Source organism: Pristis pectinata, chromosome 2 (genome assembly GCF_009764475.1).
Source record: "Pristis pectinata isolate sPriPec2 chromosome 2, sPriPec2.1.pri, whole genome shotgun sequence".
Classification (NCBI taxonomy): Eukaryota; Metazoa; Chordata; class Chondrichthyes; order Rhinopristiformes; family Pristidae; genus Pristis; species Pristis pectinata.
In genome coordinates this window covers 98,417,242-98,437,056 of record NC_067406.1, presented here as the reverse complement: position 1 = coordinate 98,437,056, position 19,815 = coordinate 98,417,242, and the positions used below count along the sequence as shown (strand labels likewise).

At 43.3% G+C, this 19,815-nt stretch overlaps 1 protein-coding gene across 2 annotated transcripts in view; it reads left to right on the top strand.

Annotated features, from left to right (window-relative positions):
• The window catches only part of lyar (Ly1 antibody reactive homolog (mouse)), a 35,016-nt gene extending 16,706 nt beyond the window's left edge, over window positions 1–18,310 (top strand). Inside the window, exons 7-9 of one of the 2 annotated variants that reach the window (XM_052010303.1) lie at window positions 9,906–9,983; window positions 16,653–16,738; window positions 17,878–18,310. In XM_052010303.1, coding sequence (XP_051866263.1) covers window positions 9,906–9,983; window positions 16,653–16,738; window positions 17,878–18,015 — 302 coding nt within the window. In that variant the 3' untranslated portion in view covers window positions 18,016–18,310. The remainder of the gene's footprint in view (window positions 1–9,905; window positions 9,984–16,652; window positions 16,739–17,877) is intronic. The other variant, XM_052010302.1, reaches the window with a different exon arrangement.
• Window positions 18,311–19,815: the final 1,505 nt, after the last annotated feature.

Below are 19,815 nucleotides of genomic sequence, written 5' to 3'. Positions count from 1 at the left end.
AATTTTCTTTAAATAAATGTTTATAATTTTTAGTAATCGACACCCCTAGATAGGTAAAATGATTTCTTACAATTTTAAAAGGAATGTTAATATCAAATAGTACCAGGTTATTCAGAGGGAAAAGTTCACTTTTGTATAAGTTCAATTTGTAGCCTGAAAAATGACTAAAGCAAGAAAGTAAAGAAAGCATAGGAGGTAACGAGGCTTCAACATTAGATATAAAAAGTAATAAATCATCAGCATATAAAGAAACTTTGTGGTTAATACCTCTTCTGGAGATACCAAGGATATCTCTAGATTCTCAGAGAGAAACAGCCAAAGGTTCTAAGGCCAAATCAAAGAGCAAAGGGCTCAAAGGACATCCCTGTCTGGTTTCACGTTGAAGTTTAAAAGATTTAGAATTTTGAAAATTAGTAAGAACTCGAGCAGAAGGGGATAAATAAAGTAATTTAATCCATTGGATAAAAATCAGGCCCGAAATTAAATTTCTCTAAAGTTTTAAATAAGTAATTCCATTCAATCTGATCAAAGGCCTTCCCAGCATCTAGAGATATCACACATTCTGATATTTCCTTAGAGAGAGAATAGATAATATTCAGTAAACGACTAATATTAAAATGAGAATATTGATTTTTAATAAAACCAGTCTGATCATCAGATATAATTGAAGGTAAAATATTTTCCAATCTACGAGCTAGAACTTTAGATAAAATTTTAACATCCACATTAAGTAGCGAAATTGGTCTGTACGAAGCACATTCTGTTGGGTTCTTATTTTTCTTAAGAATAAGTGAGATAGAGGCTTCATAAAAAGGCTCTCCTAATTTCCTTCTTAAGTTCCTTCCTGTTATCCTTATAGTCTTCCAGATCTCTAACATTACCTAACTCTCTGAACCTTTTGTGAGCTTTTCTTTTTCTTTTGACTAGATTCATTATAGACTTTGTACACCACGGTTCTTGTATCCTATCGTAACTTTCCTGTCTCATTGGAACATGCTTATGCAGAACTCCACACAAATAAGCCCTGAATGTTTGCCACATTTCTTCCGTACTTTTCCCTGAGAACATCTGTTCCCAATTTAATCTTCCAATTTCCTGCCTGAGAGCCTCATAATTCCCTTTACTCCAAGTAAACGCCTTTCTAGTCTGTCTGTTCCCATCTCTCTCCAATGCTATTGTAAAGGAGATAGAATTATGATCACTATCTCCAAAATGCTCTCCCACTGAGAGATTTGACACCTGACTAGGTTCATTTCCCAATACCAAATCAAGCACAGCCTCTCCTCTTGTAGGCTTATCTACATATTGTGTCAAGAATCCTTCCTGAACACACTTAACAAACTCCACCCCATCTAAACCCCTCACTGTATGGAGATGCCAATCGATATTTGGGAAACTAAAATCTCCCATCACAACAACTCTGTTATTATCACACCTTTCTAGGATCTGCTTCCCTATCTGCTCCCTGATATCCCTGTTACTATTGGGCGGCCTATTAAAAAAAACACCCAATAAAGTTATTGACCCCTTCCTGTTCCTAACCTCCACCCACAGAGATTCCGTAGACTGTCCCTCCATGACGTCCACCTTTTCTGTAGCCGTGACACACTCTCTGATCAACAGTGCCACTTCCCCACCTCTTTTGCCTCCCTCCCTGTCCTTTCTGAAACATCTAAAACCCGGCACTTGAAGTAACCATTCCTGTCCCTGAGCCATCCAAGTCTCTGTAATGGCCACCATATTGTAGCTCCAAGTATTTATCCAAGCTCTAAGCTCGTCCGCCTTGTTCACTATACTCTTTGCGTTAAAATAGACACATCTCAAACCGTCGGTCTGAGTATGTCCCTTCTCTATCACCTGCCTATCCTTCCTCTCATACCGACTACAAGCTTTCACTATTTGAGAGCCAAACACCTCTTCCCCAGTCTCTCCAGTTTGGATCCCACCTCCCAACAATTCTAGTTTAAACTCTCCCCAGTTTGGATTAAACTCCATCTGCCACTTTTCCTCCCATATCTGTAGATGATCTATATTCTGCTGTATTCTTTGACATTCCTCACTATCCACAATTCCATTAATTTTCATGTTGTCTGCAGACTTACTAATCAGCCCACCTACATCCCTGTCCAATACAAATATATCAAAAACTTGAGTATAGAGAGTGTAAGGTGAGTGCTTAAAACAAAATTAGGAGGACAAAGAGGGGCCATGAAGTATCACTGGCAGTGAGATTAAGGAAAATCCTAAGGCATTTTATATTAGGAGCAAGAGGACAACCAGGGAAAAGAGTGGGACCCATTAGGGGCGATCTGTGATTGGAGCCAGAGGACACGAATGAGGTCTTAAATGAATCATTCAGTTAGGACAGTAAAACTCTACAACACATTAAGATTAAAAAGGAGGTATTAGATGTCTCCAAGGTCTGATGAGATGTATCCCAGGCTGCTATGGGAGGCAAGGAAGGAGATTGCTGATTCCATGATGGAGAGTAACGTGCCAGATGATTGGAAGACAGCAAATGTGGTACCCTTCATCAAGAAGGCCAGCAGGGATAAGCCAGGCAATTATAGACCAGATAGTTTATTGTTAATGGTAAGGAAATTATTGGGCAAAATTCTGAGGGACTGGATTAATCTATACTTGGAAAGGCAGGGGTTGATCAGAGATAGTCAGCACAAATTTGCCTGTCTAACTAATGCATTTGAGTTTTTTGAAGAAGTGGATAAATATATTAATGAGGGCAGGAAGGTTGATGTGGTTTGTATTGGCTTCAGTAAAGCCTTTGACAAGGTCCCACATGGAAGGCTGGTCTGAAATGTTGGGGCCTATGCGATCCAAACCAAGTTGGTAAATTGGATCAAAAATTGGTTTGGCAATAGAAGACAGAGGGTGATGGCGGAGGATGCCTTATGAATGGAAGCCTGTGACCAGTGGTGTTAGGACCTTTGCTGTTTGTTACATACATTAATGACAGATGTAAATGTAGCAGGTATGATTAGTAAGTTTATAGATGACACAAAAATTGGTGGTGATGGTGTTGATAGTGAGGAAGATTGTCTTAGGCTCCAGAATGATATTGATCAATTGGGCAGAGCAATGGCAGATGGAATTTAATGTTGGCACAAGAGATTCTGGAGCACCACACAAAATGCTGGAGGATCTCAGCAGGCCAGGCAGCATCTATGGAGAGAAATGAACAGTTGATGTTTCAGGCTGAGACCCTGCATCAGGACTGGAAAGGAAGAGGGCAAAAGCCAGAATAAGGTCGGGGGAGGGGGAGGAGTACATGCAGGCAGGTGATAGGTGCGTCCGGGTGAGAGGGAGAGGGTGGGGGGGGGGGGGGGGGGGGGGGGGGGGAGGGGAGATGCAAGTAGCTGAGAGGTGATGGGTAGAAGAGGCAAAGGGCTGGAGGAGGAGGAATCCGGTAGTGGAGGGCAATGGACCATGGAATAAAGGGAAGGAGGTGGGGAATAGATGGACAGGTCATGAGGCTACAGGAAGGGATGGGCAGGTCATGAGGGCAGGGGATGGGGATAGAGAAGAGGGGAGGGGGTCACAGGAATGAGGGAAGACAAAGGACGGGTAAAAAAAAAGGTAGGGGGTGTGGGGGGGGGAAGGAGAAGAGGGGAGGGGTTATTGGAAGTTAGAGAAATTGATATTGAGGCCGTCAAGTTGGAGACTACCAAGGCGGAACATGAGGTGTTGTTCCTCCAACCCTCATCTGGCCTCATTGTGGCGGTGGAGGAGGCCATGGGTAGACAAGTTGGTATGGGAGTGGGATGTGGCATTGAAGTGGGTGGCCACCAGGAGATCTTTGCTTTTGCAGTGGATGGAGTGAAGGCACTTGACGAAGCGGTCACCTAATCTGCGTTGGGTCTCACCGATGTAGAGGAGCCGCACTGGGAGCAGCGGATGTCATAAGTAATACCCTTGGATTCACAGGTGAAGCGCTGCCTCACCTGGAAGGACTGTCTAGGGCCCTGAATGGTGGCAAGGGAGTTGGTGTAGGGACAGGTGTAACACTTAGTGCAGTTTTAGGGATGTGCCAGGAGAGTCATTTCCAGGGAGGAATGAGTGGACATGGAAGTCATGGAGAGAGCGGTCCCTACGGAAAGCGGAAAGGAGCGGGGAGGGGAAGATGTGCCTAGTGGTGGGATCCCATTGGAAGTGGTAGAAGTTGCAGAGAATGATGTGTTGGATGCGGAGGCTGGTGAGGTGGTAAGTGAGGACAAGGGGAACCCTGTTCCTGTTATGGTGGGGGGGGGGGGGGAGGTGGGCAGGAGGATGTGAGGGCAGCATTGGTTGTGGTGGAAGGGAAACCCCATTTACTGAAAAAGGAGCACACCTCAGTTGTCGTGGAGTGGAAAGCCTCATCATGGGAATTTAATGTTGGTAAGTATGAGGTGATGCATTTTGTTTCTTGGGGGGGGGGGGGGGGTCAAGTAAGGAAAGTATACATATGTATAGGGCCTTGGGAGTATTGAAGAATGAAGGGACCTTGGTAAGAAGGCCAAAGATCCCTGAAGGTGGCAGCACAGGTAGGTAGGGTGAAGAACGCATGTGGGATTCTTGCCTTCATTAGTCAGGATATAGAGTATAGGAGCAGGGAGATCTTAATGCAGCTTTATAAAACATTGGTTAAGCCACAGATGGAATATTGTGTGCATTTCTGGTTGTTCCATCATAGGAAGGATGTGATTGCACTGGAGAAGGTGCAGAGAAGATTGACGAGAACAGTATGTTTTGGTTATAAGGAGAACCTGGTTAAACTGGTTGGTTTTCATTGGAACAGAGGGTGGTGGAAGAGGGATAGGAGGAGGACCTAATTAGAGGTATACCAAATTATGAGAGGATAGATGGTAAGAAACTTTTCGCCAGAGAACAGGTGCCTAAGAGCAGAGAGCATAGGTTTAAAGTGTTTAAATTGTAAGAGGTTTGAAGGGAATCTAACAAAGTTTTTTCACCCAGTGGGTGGTTGTAATTTGCAACGCATTGCTTGAGAATGTGGAGGAGACAGGTACTCAAAATTTAAGAAGAATCTGGACAAGCACTTGAATTGATATGGCATTTGTAGACAACGGACCATGTGTCTGTAAATGCAATTACTATAGATCGGTACTTGGTGGTCAGTGTGGACATGGTGAGCTGAAGTACCTGTTCCTATGTTGAATGACTGCATCCAAAGATTTTGAAGTATGTGGCTATGGCTATAATGGATGCTTTGTTTGTCATCATTGAAAATTATAGAAGGATTCCTAAATGTTGGAAGATAGCAAATGTAATCCTACTATTTAAGAAAGGAGAGAGAGTGAAAACTGGGAACTATAGCCTGATGTTATTGAAAGGGAAAATGCTGAAATCTATTTACTATGGTGTTAATGGAGTACATGGTAAATAATTGGATTGGGTGGAGTCAGTGTGAATTTGTGAAAGGTAAATCAGGTCTGACAAATCTGTTGGAATTTTTTGGGTTGTAACTAACAGCATGGACATGGGCAAACCAAGTTGAATCATAGAATCATACAGCACAAATGGGCACTTTCAGCCTACCTCTCCCATGCCAACCATGATACCTATGTACACTAATCCCATTTGCCTGCATTAGGCCCGTATCCCTCTATGCCTTTCCCATCTAAGTACCTATCCAAACATTGTGATCATTGTAGTTGTATCTGCCTTCAACACCACCACTGGGAGCTCATTCCAGATGTCCACCACCCTTGGTATGAAAACTCACCCCTCAGATCTCCTTTAAATTTCTTCCCCTTCACCTTAAACCTGTGCCCTCTAGTTCGAGACCCCCCTGCCCAGGGAAAAAGATTATGACTATCTGCGCCCCTGAGTTTTATAAACCTCTATAAGATCACCCCTAAGCTTCCTACATTCCAATGAGAATAAATCCAGTTTATCCAATTTCTCCTTATAACTAGAGCCCTCCATTCCATGCAACATTCTGGCGAATCTCTTCTGCACTCTATTTCTACCACATCCTTCCTATAGTGTGGTGACCAGAACTGTACACAATGCTCCAAATGTGGTTGCACCAATGTTTAGTACATGCGCAACATGACATCCCAACTTTTATACTCAATGCCTTTGCCTATGAAGGCAAGCATACCAAATATCTTCACTACCCTGTCCACCTGTGTCCCCACTTTCAGTGAGCTATAGATATGTACCCCAAGGTCCTTCTGTACATCAATGCAACTAAGGTCCCTGCAATTTACTCTATATGTCCTACTAGAATATGACTTCCCAAAGGGCAGTACCTCACACTTGTCTGAATTAAACTCCATCTGCCAATGCTTTGCCCAACTTTCCGGCTGATCTATGTCCTGCTGTATCTTTAGACGACCTTCTTCATATTTTGTGTTGTCTGCAAACTTTCTAATCACACCACCTACGTTCTCATCCGTCAGTTATATAGATATTACAAATAACCAAAGTCCCAGCCACCAATCCCTGCCGTACTCTGCTTGTTACAGACTTCCAGTCAGAAAAACATCTATCCACCACTACTACACTCTGCCTCCTATTACCAAGCCAATTTTGGACCCAGTATGCCAACACTCCTCAGATCCCTTGTGCCTTAACCTTCTGGACCAGCCTACCATGCAGACCTTGTCGAGAACCTTACTGAAGTCCAAGTAAATCTACTGCGCTGCCTTCATCAACTTTCTTAGTTACTTCCTTAGAAAACTCAGATTTGTGAGACATGATCTTCCCTGCACAAAATCATGCTGACTCCTAATCAGTCCCTGCTCTTCCAAGTGAACATAAATCCTATCCCTCGGACTCTTCTCCAACTATTTCCCTACCATTGCTGTAAGGCTCACTGGTCTATAGCTTCCAGGCTCATCTCTGCTGCCCTTTTTGAATAAGAGGACATCAGCTATCCTCCAGTCTTTTAATACTTCACCCATGGCTAATGAGGATGCAAAAATGTGGTGTGTTTGGGTTTTCAGAAGGCCTTTGACAAGATGCCACACAAAAGATTTTGCAAAATTGGTACACATTGTATTGTGGGTAACATATACAGGCATGAATAAAGGATTGATTAATGGATAGAAAATGGATTAAGAATAAACAGATTAGTTTCTGGTTGGGAGGCTGACCAGTGGAGTGTTGTGGCAATTGGTGCTGAAACCACAATTGTTACAATCCATATCAGTGATTTGGATGAGGTGACGAGCTTGTTGATGCTGCAAAGCTAGGTGGTGGTGTGAGAAGGATGCACAGGGGCTTGAGGCTATAGATACTGAGTGCATGGGAAAGAGTGGATGACATAATCTGGAAAAATGCAAGGTTACCCTCATTGATAGAAAATGTTTTAAAATGTTGAATGAAGGGTGTTGGCATTCAGAAGGATATGGGTAATGTTGTAAATGAATGATTTTAAGTTAATGTGCAGGTTCATCAAACTATTAAGGAGGCAAATAGTATGTTGGCCTCTTACCCATGATTCACAAACAGGACATTCAGTAGACCCATTCTTTCTGCCTGCTCTGCCCTACCCTCATACCTTGACTCTATCCTGTTTCCTCTTATCCAGACCTTTCCCACCTAAATCTGGGACAGTTATCATGTCCACCACCATTTTGACAACTTCTAATTCTCCCAACATTCACCTTCACCATGGACGACCAGTCTTTATGTGCCTTCATCCCCCATCAAGTGACGGACCTTTCAGTGGGGGAACATTTAGGGAACAGTGACCACAACTCCCAAGTTTTTAAGATAGCTATAAATAAGGATAAGTATGACCTTGCAAGAGAATATTAAATCGGAACAAGGCAAATTACGGGAGTATTTGGCAGGAATTAAGGAGAGTTAACTAGGAACAGCTATTTCTGGGCAAATCCACATCTGACATGTGGAGGGTATATAAAGTCCAACTGCACAGAGTACAGGACAGGCATGTTCCTGTAAGAAGGACAAAGACAGCAAAGCAAGGGAACCTTAGATATTGAGAGATGTGGTGAATTTAGTAAAGAAGAAAAAGGAAGCACATGTAAGGTTTAGGAAGCTAAAATTAAACAGGGCCCTTGAGGATTATAAAGAGGCTAGAAAATAACTCAAGAAGGGAATTAGGAGAGCTAGGAGGGGCCTTGAAAAGTCTGTAGAACTTAAGTCCATAAGATTAAAGAGAATCCTAAGGCATTCTATACATACATCAAGCAAGAAGGTAATTAGGGAGAGGGTAGGACCACTCAAGAATAAAGGAGGGAACATGTGCTTGGAGGCATAGGATGTGGGAGAGGTCCTAAATGAGTACTTTGCATCAGTGTTTACCGAGGAGAAGGACGTAAAGGATAGTGAGACCCGTATGGAGCATGCTAATATGCTAGGGCATTTTGAGATAAAGGAAGTAGTGTTTGGTCTCTCAAAGAACATTAAGTTGGATAAGTCCCCAAGGCCTGATGGGATATACCCCAGGTTATTGAGAGAGGCAAGAGATGAGATGAGATTGATCAAGATCTTCATGTCCTCTCTAGCCACAGGCAAGGTCCCAGAGGACTGGTGAGTAGCTAATGTTGTTCCATTATTCAAGAAGAGAACTAGGGATAATCCTGGAAACGATAGACCATTGAGTCTCATGTCATAGTAGGGAAGGTATTGGAGAGATTCTTAGGGATAGGATTTATGAGCATTTGGAAAACCATAGCCTAACTAGGAACAGTCAGCATAGCTTTGTGCGGGACAAGTTGTGTCTTACTGACTTGATTGAGCTTTGAGGTGGTGATGAATGTGATTGATAAAGGTAGAGCTGTGGATGTTTACATGAATTTTTGTAAGGCATTTGACAAGGTCCCTCATGGGAGGCTCATTCAGAAGATTAAGATGCATGGGATCCAGGGTGAATTGGCTGTTCTTTTTCCCCAGGGTCAAAATGTCTAAAACTAGAGGCATGTATTTAAGGTGAGGGGGGTAAGTTCAAAAGGAGATGTGCAGGGCTTTTTTTTAAATAAACATAGTGCTGTCAACATCCATTTGCCTCTACAGATGTTGCTTGAGCCACTGAGTTCCTCCAGCAGTTTGTTTTTGCTCCAGATTCCAGCATGTGCTCAGTATTTTGGTCTTTACTGTGTGAGGATTTGAGTACAAGAGTACAGTTGTCTTGTTCCATTAATGTGGGGTCCTGTTGAGACAACTCTGGAATATTGCATACAAGTCTGGTTACCCTATTTGAGGAAGGATAAATTTATGATGGGAGTGTAGCAAAGCTTCACCAGACTGATTCCTGGAATGGCTCATTTGATGTTGGAGGAGAGAATATTCTAAAGTTCAGAAGAATGAGAGGTGATCTTGTTGAAATATACAAAGTTCTTAAAAAGTATATACTGAGTTGATGTTTCAGCTGGTTGGGGTGTGTCAGCTAAGGATAACAGTCTCAACAGGGTTATGGAGGCTCAGAGTATTTTCAAGACACTGATTAAGTGCTTTTTAGGGATTAGAGGAACTGAGGGATTTGGTTTATTGCAGGGATGTGTGCTTCTGAGGAAAAAATTCATTTGAATGACAGTGAAGACATAGCCTCCTATTGCTTATGTAAACATACAGACCTTTGACTAATGTGTCAGTATTTGTCATGTAACAAGACAGTTGCAGAGAAAGATGTAGATGAAATTGATGCATGCATGTGGTTTGGAGGGTGCAAGTCTAACTCGAAGAATTGAATTTTCTCATTACTGAAACAAGTTGTGTTATCAAGTTAAAATTGTTTGTTTTACAGAGGAAAGGAAAATGGTTCAAATAAAAACGTTGGGATTGGGTGCAATATTAAGCCTGGACTTCAGTTTTGTCTATTTGGCTTTCTGCATAATGGCACATCCTAATTGTAGCCAACTGTTACACTTTATTCAAGACTAAATTTTTTTTTGATGCTCTTTTTGCATGTCAAACAGGTGAACCCAAATCTAAGGAGAAGAAAGTTGAAATTACAGAAACTAAAGAAGTGGAAGAAAATGATGAGACAAAGCCAGGTATTCACAGCTCGTCAGCGAATGAAGAATTCCACACCTGCATGTGGCAAGACCCAGGCAATCTTTGGGCATGGGAATCCCCCTACATTAACATCATAGGAACTCAACTTGTCAATGAGTACTGTGGCTATAAGACCAAGACAAAAAAGCTCTAAGATCACCCCTCAACCTCCTCCACTCCAGGGAAAACAGTCCCAGCCCATCCAGGGGAAACAAGAGATTGCAGATGCTAGAATCTAGAGCAACTGCCTATCCAGTCTCTCCTTAGGACTTGCACCCTTTCCAGCTTAAGGACCTCCTTCTTATAGCTAGGTAACTAGAACTGCACACAGTACTCCTGGTGTGGTCTTACTAATGTTTTGTACAATTGTAAGATGATGTCCCACCTCTTGTACTCCGTGCCCTGACTGTTGAAGGCAAGGATGCCATGTGCCTTCTTCACCAGTCTACCTGTGTCACCACTTTCAGGGAACTATGTACTTGTACCCCAAGGTCTCTCTATTCTACAACACTCCAAAGCCCTGCCATTTACTGTGCAAGTCCTACCCTGGTTTAACTTAAAATGCAACACTTCACACTTAGGAGTTAAATTACATCTGCCATTCCTTTGCCCACTTCCCCAATTGATCTAGATCCTGTTGTAATCTTAGATAACCTTCTTCACTGTCCACTATACAACCAATTTTGGTGTCATCTGCAAATTTATTAATCATGCCAACTACATTCTCATCCAAGTCATTAATACAGATGACAAACAACAATCAGCCAAGTCCAGATCCCTGCAGCACACCACTGGTCACAGGCTCCAATCTGAGAATCAGCCCTCCACTACCACCCCGATTCCTACCATCAAGCCAATTTTGTATCCAATTGGCTAGCTCACCCTGGATCCCATGTGATTTAACTTTCTGGACCAGCCTATCATGTGCAACCTTGTCAAAGGCCTTGCTAAAGTCCACATAGATAATGCCCACCACCCTGCCTTCAATCCTCTTGGTCACCTCTTCAAAAAAAAACACAATTAAATTTGTGAGACATGATTTCCCACACACAAAACTGTGCTGACTATCCCTAATCGGTCCTTGCCTTTCCAAATTCAGGTATATCCTGTCTCTCAGAATCCCCTCCAGTAACTTGTCACCACTGATGTCAGGCTCACTGGCCTGTAGTTCCCTGGATTGTTCTTGCAGCCCTTCTTAAATAAAGAAGGGCACAACATTAGCCACCGTCTAATCTTCCAGTACCTCACCCGTGACTAATGATGATACATATGTTTCTGCCAGGGATTCAGCAATTTATCTACATGTACTTTAAGACTGCCAGCCCCTCTTGTAATATGGATATATTTCAAGACATCACTATTTTCTCCCCTGAATTCCCTAGCTTATATGACCTTCTCCATGGTAAATACAGATGAGACTTTCATTTAAGACTTTGCCCACCTCCTATGGCTTCACACAGATGACCGCATTGCTCCTTAAGGGAACCTATTCTCTTCCTAGTTAACCATAGAACTATACAGCACAATACAAGCCCTTCGGCCCACCACGTTATGCCGACCTTTAAACCACACCTAAGACTATCTAACCACTTCCTCCCACATATCCCCCTATTTTAAATTCCTCCATATGTTTATCTAACAATCTCTTGAACTTGACCAACATATCTGCCTCCACCACTACCCCAGGCAGTGCATTCCATGCACCAACCACTCTCTGGGTGAAAAACCTCCCTCTGATATCTCCCTTGAACTTCCCACCCATTACATTAAAGCCATGCCCTCTTGTATTGAGCATTGGTGCCCTGGGAAAGAGGCACTGGCTGTCCACTCTATCTTTTCCTCTTAATATTTTGTATACCTCTATTATGTCTCCCCTTATCCTCCTCTTCTTCAAAGAGTAAAGCCCTAGCTCCCTTCGTCTCTCCTCATAATGCATACTCTCCAATCCAGGCAGCATCCTGGTAAATCTCCTCTGCACCCTTTCCAACACCTCCACATCCATCCTATAATGAGGTAACCAGAACTGGACACAGTACTCCAAGTGTGGTCTAACCAGAGTTTTGTAGAGCTGCATCATTACCTCGCGGCTCTTAAATTCGATCCCACAACTTATGAAAGCTAACATCCCATAAGCTTTCTTAACTACCCTATCCACCTGTGAGGCAACTTTCAGTGATCTGTGGATATGAACCCCCAGATCCCTCTGCTCCTCACTACCCAGAATCCTGCCATTAACCTCGTACTCCACCTTGGAGTTTGTCCTTCCAAAGTGTACCACCTCACACTTCTCCAGATTGAACTCCATCTGCCACTTCTCAGCCCAGCTCTGCATCCTATCAATATCCCTCTGCAAGCTTTGACAGTCCTCCACACTATCCACAAATGTGTCGTCTGCAAACTTGCTAACCCACCCTTCTAACCCCTCATCCAAGTCATTAATAAATATCATGAAAAGTAGAGGTCCCAGAACAGATCCTTGTGGGACACCACTAGTCACAGCCCTCCAAGCTGAATGCACTCCCTCCAGCACAACCATCTGCTTTCTACAGGCAAGCCAATTCTGAATCCACATGGCCAAGCCTCCCTGGATCCCACGCCCTCTGACCTTCTGAAGAAGCCTACCATGTGGAACCTTGTCGAACACCTTACTAAAATCCATGTAGACCACATCTACTGCACTACCCTCATCAATCTTCCTGGTCACCTCCTCAAAGAACCCTATCAGGCTTGTGAGACATGATCTTCCCTTCACAAAGCCATGCTGGCTGTCCCTAATCAGTCCATGAGTTTCTAAATGCTCATAGATCCTATCCCTTAGAGTCCTTTCCAACAGCTTGCCCACCGCAGACATAAGGCTCACTGGTCTGTAATTCCCTGGACTATCCCTACTATCTTTTTTGAATAAGGGGACAACATTTGTCACCCTCCAGTCCTCCGGTACCATTCCCGTGGACATCGAGGACTCAAAGATCCTAGCCAATGGTTCAGCAATCTCCTCCCTCGCCTTGCGGAGCAGCCTGGGGAATATTCCATCAGGCCCCGGGGACTTATCTGTCCTAATACTTTCTAACAGCTCCAACACATCCTGTCTCTTGATATCAACATGCTGTAGAACATTAACCTTACCAACACTGACCTCAACGTCATCAAGGCCCCTCTCTTTGGTGAATACTGAAGAGAAGTAGTCATTGAGAACCTCACCCACTTTCACAGCTTTCAGGCACATCTTCCCAGCTTTGTCTCTGATCAGTCCTACCTTTACTCTCATCATCTTTCTGCTCTTCACATGTGAAAAAAGCCTTGGGATTCTCCTTAACCCTACTCGCCAAAGCCTTTTTTTGTCCCCTTTTTGCTCTCCTCAGCCACTTCTTAACTTCCTTCCTTGCTACTCTATATTCCTCACAAGTCCTATCTGATCCTTGCTTCTTACACTTTATGTATGCTGCCTTCTTCCTCCTCACTAGTTGTTCCATCTCTCTTGTCACCCATGGTTCCTTCACCCTGCCATTCTTTCTCTGCCTCACCGGGACAAATTTATCCCTAACATTCTGCAAGAGATCCCTGAACAACGACCACATCTCCGTAGTACATTTCGCTTCAAAAATGTCATCACAATTTACACTCTCAAGTTCTAGCCTTATAGCCTCATAATTTGCCCTTCCCCAATTAAATATCTTCCCATCCTCTTTGCTCCTATCCTTGTCCATGACAATGCTAAGGTTAGGGAGCGGTGGTTACTGTCCCCCAAATGCTCACCCACCAAGAGATCTGTCACCTGACCCGGTTCATTACCTAATACTAGATCTAATATGGCATTCCCTCTAGTCGGCCTGTCAACATACTGTGACAGGAATCCATCCTAGACACACCTAAACTCCGCCCCGTCCAAACCTCTGGCACTAAGCAGGTGCCAATCACTATTTGGGAAGTTAAAGTCTCCCATGATAACAACCCTGTTATTCTTGCACCTTTCCAAAATCTGCCTCCCAATCTGCTCAGTATCCCTGCTGCTACCAGTTACCCTTTTGCTCTTAATGTACTTAGAGAATCTCTTGGGATATTCTTCACATTATCTGCCAAAGCTATTTTATGACCTCCATTTACCCTCCTGATTTCCCTACATTCCTTAGACTCAAGGGATTTGCTTGATCCCAGCTGACAAATGCCTTTTTCCTGACCAGAGCCTCAATATCCCTCATTTACCAGGGTTCCCTAATCCTGCCCACCTTTCCTTCACTCTAACAGGAAGATGTTGTCCCTGAACTCTCCCTATGTCACTTTAAAAACTTCCCACTTGCCAGACATCCCTTTACCTGCAGACAGCCTCTCCTAATCAACCTTTAAGTTCCTGTCGAATGCCATTAAAATTAGCCTTGCCCCAGTTTAAGAACTTAGATTTGTTGACCAGTTACATCTTTCTCCACAACTAATTTAAAACTAATAAAATTATTGTCACTGGTTCCAAAGTGCTCTCCCACTGACACTTCAGTCATTTGCCCTGCTTCATTTCCCAATAGGTCAAATGTTGCCCCCTTCTAGTCAGGCCAACTACATGTTTGAGAAAGCTTTCCTTGACAGATTTAACAAATTCTGCCCCATTCAAGCCCTTAGCACTATGGCAGTCCCAGTCAATATTAGGGAAGTTAAAATCATTAAAGTCCTATTATTCTTAAAGCTACCTGCAATCTCCCTTCATATTTGCTGCTCAAATTCCCGTTGACTTTTGCGGGGCCAATAATACAATCCCATAGAGTAGTCAACCCCTCCTTATTTCTAAGTTCCATCCATAGAGCCTCACTAGATGATCCCCTAAGAATATCCTCTCGTAGTACTGCCATGGTGTTCTCCCTCAAAAATGCAACTCCCCCTCCTGTTACCTTCACCTCTATAACACCTGTAAGCATCTGTACCCCAGACATTGAGCTGCCAGTCCTGCCCATCCCCAAGCCATTTTCTGTAACTATAATATCCCAGCCTCATGTACCAGAGTTCATCTGCCTCAACTTCCTCATCTGACACACTACTGCTTTGGGTCCTACCATCTCACCCCTCTGCCCACCACAGTAGTTTAAACTCCTGAGTAGCACTAGCTAATCTCCCTACCAGGGCATTGGTCCTCCTCCAGTTCAGGTGCAACCCATCCCTCCTGTACCTCTTTCCCACAAGAGATCCCAGTGGTCCAAGGACCCAAATTCCTTCCTCCTGCACAAGCTCCTCAGCCATGCTTTCATCTGCCCTATTCTATCCCCACCCTAACTAGTGCATGGCACTGGGAGTAATCCAGGGATTACAATCCTTGAGATCCTGATTTTTAACCTGCCTAACTCCCTATATTCACTCTGCAGCACCTCATCCTCTCTTCTCCCTATGTTGGTACTAATCCCTGATGACCTCTGGCAACTCTCCCTTTCCCTTGAGAGTGTTCTGCAAATGCTTGGAGACAGCCTTGACCCTGGCACCCAGGAGGCAATATACTAAAGCTCCCGTCTATGACTCAGCATCATTGATGCTTCTGAGCAAGTGCAACTTCAGCTCCAGCCACTCAATGCAGTCAGTCAGGAGTTGCAGCTGGACACCTCGCATTGGTATAGCCACTTGTGACACTGGAAGTTTCCCTGATCTATATCCTACAGGAGGAGCATACAGCTGCCCTAACTGCCATCTCAAAACTACAAGACTGCAGAGGAAAGTAATAGATCTTACCTTGCCAGTAGTCAGTCTCCTTGCCAAAGCCTCTCAAGAAAAAGCCTCAGCATTTCAGTCTCAAAACAGCTACTCTTACAATGGCCGTGCCACTGTAGTTCAGCTCCTTTTAAATCTTCTCACCAGGATCCCATTGCTAGGAATGTCGGGACCAAAAAGCTTATTGCACCCCAAGTCAAAGCAGCCAGTTTGATTGGTATTCCATTCTCTGTCATAAGCCTTAATTCGTTCCACTACAGTTGCACAATAGCTATAGCATGTGGCATCTACAAAATGCACAGCATCTACTCATCCAGACTACCACAATAACACCCTCCAAACTCACCTATGCTACCAAGAAGAACTAGGGCTTCAAGTGCATGGGAATGCCACCTCCTGAAAGTCATGTACTATCGTGACTTGCAAGTATATTACCAGCCCTTCATTGTCACTGGGTCTAAATCCTGGAAGTCTTTGTCCAACAGTGGGAGCACCTTCACCAGGTCTGCAGCTGTTCAAAAGAGATGACTAATTACCACCTTCTGAAGGGCAGGGATAGGCAATAAATGCTGGCTTTGGCAGTGATATCTAGATCCTGAAAAATAAAAGTAAATAAGAACAAAATATAAAGTTCTGAACTTGCTGGCATTTATATGTGCAATCAAATGTGGAAGTCACATATTCCCTGACAGATTCCAGCTCGCGAATCTGTCAATAAACAGAGTCCAGCAGTGAACCACAATCCTGCAGAGATTCCCCAGCAGTATGTCAGGGTGTCTGCTCACATCCTGCATAGAATCCTGTAAATTTTGAATGTTAATCAGTATCAAAGATATTCAATCATCTTGATAAAACCTGGCAACTTTGGCACATGGCATTACCAAGTTTTTCCTCAGCAATTTTGTGGGTGGTGCCACTGAATAAAATCTTGCCCAGTAATTTCTCAAGCCAGGTGATGCTATATTGAGAGTTCTGATTTATTTCAGGGAAATTCAACTGGAAAAAAACAATCAAGATGGTTCTACGGCAGTCTCCAGAGCAAGAAATTTCAATTAAAAAGTTAAGAAAAAAGGTACGTTTGTGGCTTTAAATGTAAATACATAGTGAAATAAGGTGGTGGTAGTGGGGGGTTGGTTTTCACATTAGAGGCTGGGTCCCCTGCATATATATTAATAATTTGGATGAGAACATAGGTTGCACGATTAGTAAGTTTGCGGATTGGTGCTGTGAAGAAGGTTGTCTAAGATTGCAACAGGATCTGGACCGACCAGGAAAATGAGCAAAGGACTGGCAGATGGATTTTAACTCGGACCAGTACAAAATGATGTATTTTGGGAAGTTAAACCAGGGCAGGACTTGCACAGTAAATGACAGGGCCCTGGGAAGTGTTATAGAACAGAGAGACCAAGGGTACAAGTAGATAGTTCCCTAAAAGTGGCAACACAGGTAGACAAAGTGGTGAGGGAGGCATATGGCATGCTGGCCTTCATTGTATGGGGTATGAAATACAAGAGCTGGGACATCATATTACAGCTGTACACTGCACTGGTGTGATCACACCTGGAATATTGTGTGCAGTTCTGGTCACCAAACTATCAGAAAGATGTGATTAAGCCAGAGTGGGTGCAGGAAAGATTAATAAGGATGTTGTGGGATTGGAGAACTTGAGTTATTAGGAGAGGCTGGGACTGTTTTTCTTGGAACGAAGGATGCTGAGTGTTGATCTTACGGCGGTTTTATAAAATCTTGAGGGGCATAGATAAGGTTGATGGGCACAGTCTTTATCCCAGGGTAGGGATTCCAAAACTAGAAGGCATAGGTTGGAGGCGAGGAAGAAAAATTAAAACAGGACCTGGGAGGCAACTTTTCCCACACAGAGGGTGTTGGGTATGTGGAATGAATTGCCAGAAACAGCTGTTGAGCTGGGTACAATTACAATGTTTAAAAGACATTTAGGCAACTATGTGCTAGGAAAGGTTTGGAGGGAAGTGGGCCAAATGCAGGGAAATGGCTCTAGCTCAGGAAGGTACCTTGGTCGTCATGGTTGAGTTGGGCCAAAGGGCCAATTTCCATGCTGTATAACTCTATGACTCTGATTTTGAGATGCTGAAACAGTTAAAAGGAATGTTTTTGATTATTTTGAGTACTTTCCCATCTGGTGTGTTTACTCTTTGTTAAAATCTCACCGGAAATGTATTTAATCTTTTGTAGGTTCTATCCCAGTACTATACTGAAATTGGTGATAGTAACTACAAATCTGAAGAAGAACTCCAAGCAACTTTTATCAAAAAGATAAACTGTAACCCCAAATTTAAAGTACTGAAGGATAAAGTGAAACTTTTAAAGTAACATCTGGAATGGACTGTTTTACATTAGTTAATCAATGACTGGACCACATGCAAACAGAACATAAAGTTATTCTGCCTCTATAATTGGAGTTAACAATATTTGTTCTGCTGTCTGATGTTGAATTTATAATTTTGAAATCAGGTGACCACTGGATCTTCGTTGTGACATGGAGATGCTCTACTCTAATAAAATTAGCTATTTTTACATATGGTGACAGACCATGACTCCCTCCCAGTCTTGCAATTAATGGCCTGGTTTTGGAAATCTTGGCATTTTTCCCCACTTAATACTGAAGAAGTTCAGGATTTCACCACTGAAGTTGACACCAGCTTTTTGCTTCTGCTTCTAATTGCAAACTGATGCTGGACTCCTTTGAAATCTAGGGTGGAAGCACAGAATTGGAGCAATTCCCCATAATCGGATAAACATAGCAATATGGGCCTAGTGCAGGTACTGCTTCTCCGCTGACTTCAGTGGAAGGAAATGGCCACAAGGAACACTAAGGGTGATGGTCAGCAAGGACTGCTGCATTTCTATGACTCTTGTAGAGAGTGTAGATATTTTTCCATTGCTTGACTGCTTTTAAATGTTTTAGGTATTTTGATTTTTTTTAAATTTAGATAATGTTTATAATTCTTGAATAAATTTGAATGGCAGTAATATGTAAAATCTGACAATTTTAACAGCTGATTAAACCAGCTGTCAGGTTTTTATTAAGCTTTCTGGGCAGAACCAGTGACTCCAATGCAATGAGGAGAGCCCTGTCAATGCACAGGACTGTGTCGCAAGCAATCAGGTTGACTTCGAATTACAAGTTCCCATTGGGGAACTGCACTAGATAAGTCCAAACTTTGGTCAGCACAAGCTGCTCACCATTGACTGCAAATTTGGGAACAATGGGAATTAACTTGCATTACATTGCTGTTAGTAGAAACAGTGACATTGGGCCAGGTTGTGCTGGTGGATAACCAGCAGTTCCACAGAGTGCAAGTGGCCAACTGCACTGCCTGTGGGAGTGCATTCCAGACTTCCATAATGAAGTTGGAAGTAGAGAACACAGTGGAGGTCAGCTACTGCACTCAGCATCTAACTTATTAAGCTAAAGCACTCTTGACAACTGGGACTGCTGCTGACCTTAACTGAAAAGATAAGTTTAGCACAATTGTTATCACTTTAAATTAATTGACAGCAGGATCAATAGCTGACTGTGTTCAAAAGAAATGTTCCCCCCCCCCCCCCCCCCCCCCCCCCCCACAGGGAAAATCTGTTATACTGTTTTCTTAAATTCATTTTTGAAGATCAGATATCAGAAGTAAAAGTCCAGGATTTATGTTTGGCGATCTCTATCAGCAGGAAGATACCACAGTGCCTTATGCTTTTAAATCCTATCATGTGGGAGATATGAGGCACCTCAAGGTAATGTCCTAGGTCCAACCATCAACCATTAATGACATACCTTCATTCGCAAGGTCAGAATTAGGGGTGTTTACTGATGATTGCACAATATTCAACACCATTAATGATGTCTCAGATAATGAGGTATTCCACAACCAAATGCAGCAAAACCTGGACAATATCCAAGAGAAATTCAGCTAAACACCCCCCCCCCCCCCCCCCCCCCCCCCCCCCCCCAACATTCAAAGGGATTACCACCACTGAATCCCCTACTATCAATATCCTGGGGGTTACCATTGTCCAGAAACAGAAGAGTAGCCAATATACACAATGTGGTTACAAGAGCAGGTCAGAGGCTAGGGATGCTGTGACAAGTAACTCTCCTCCTAACTCCCCAGAGCCAGT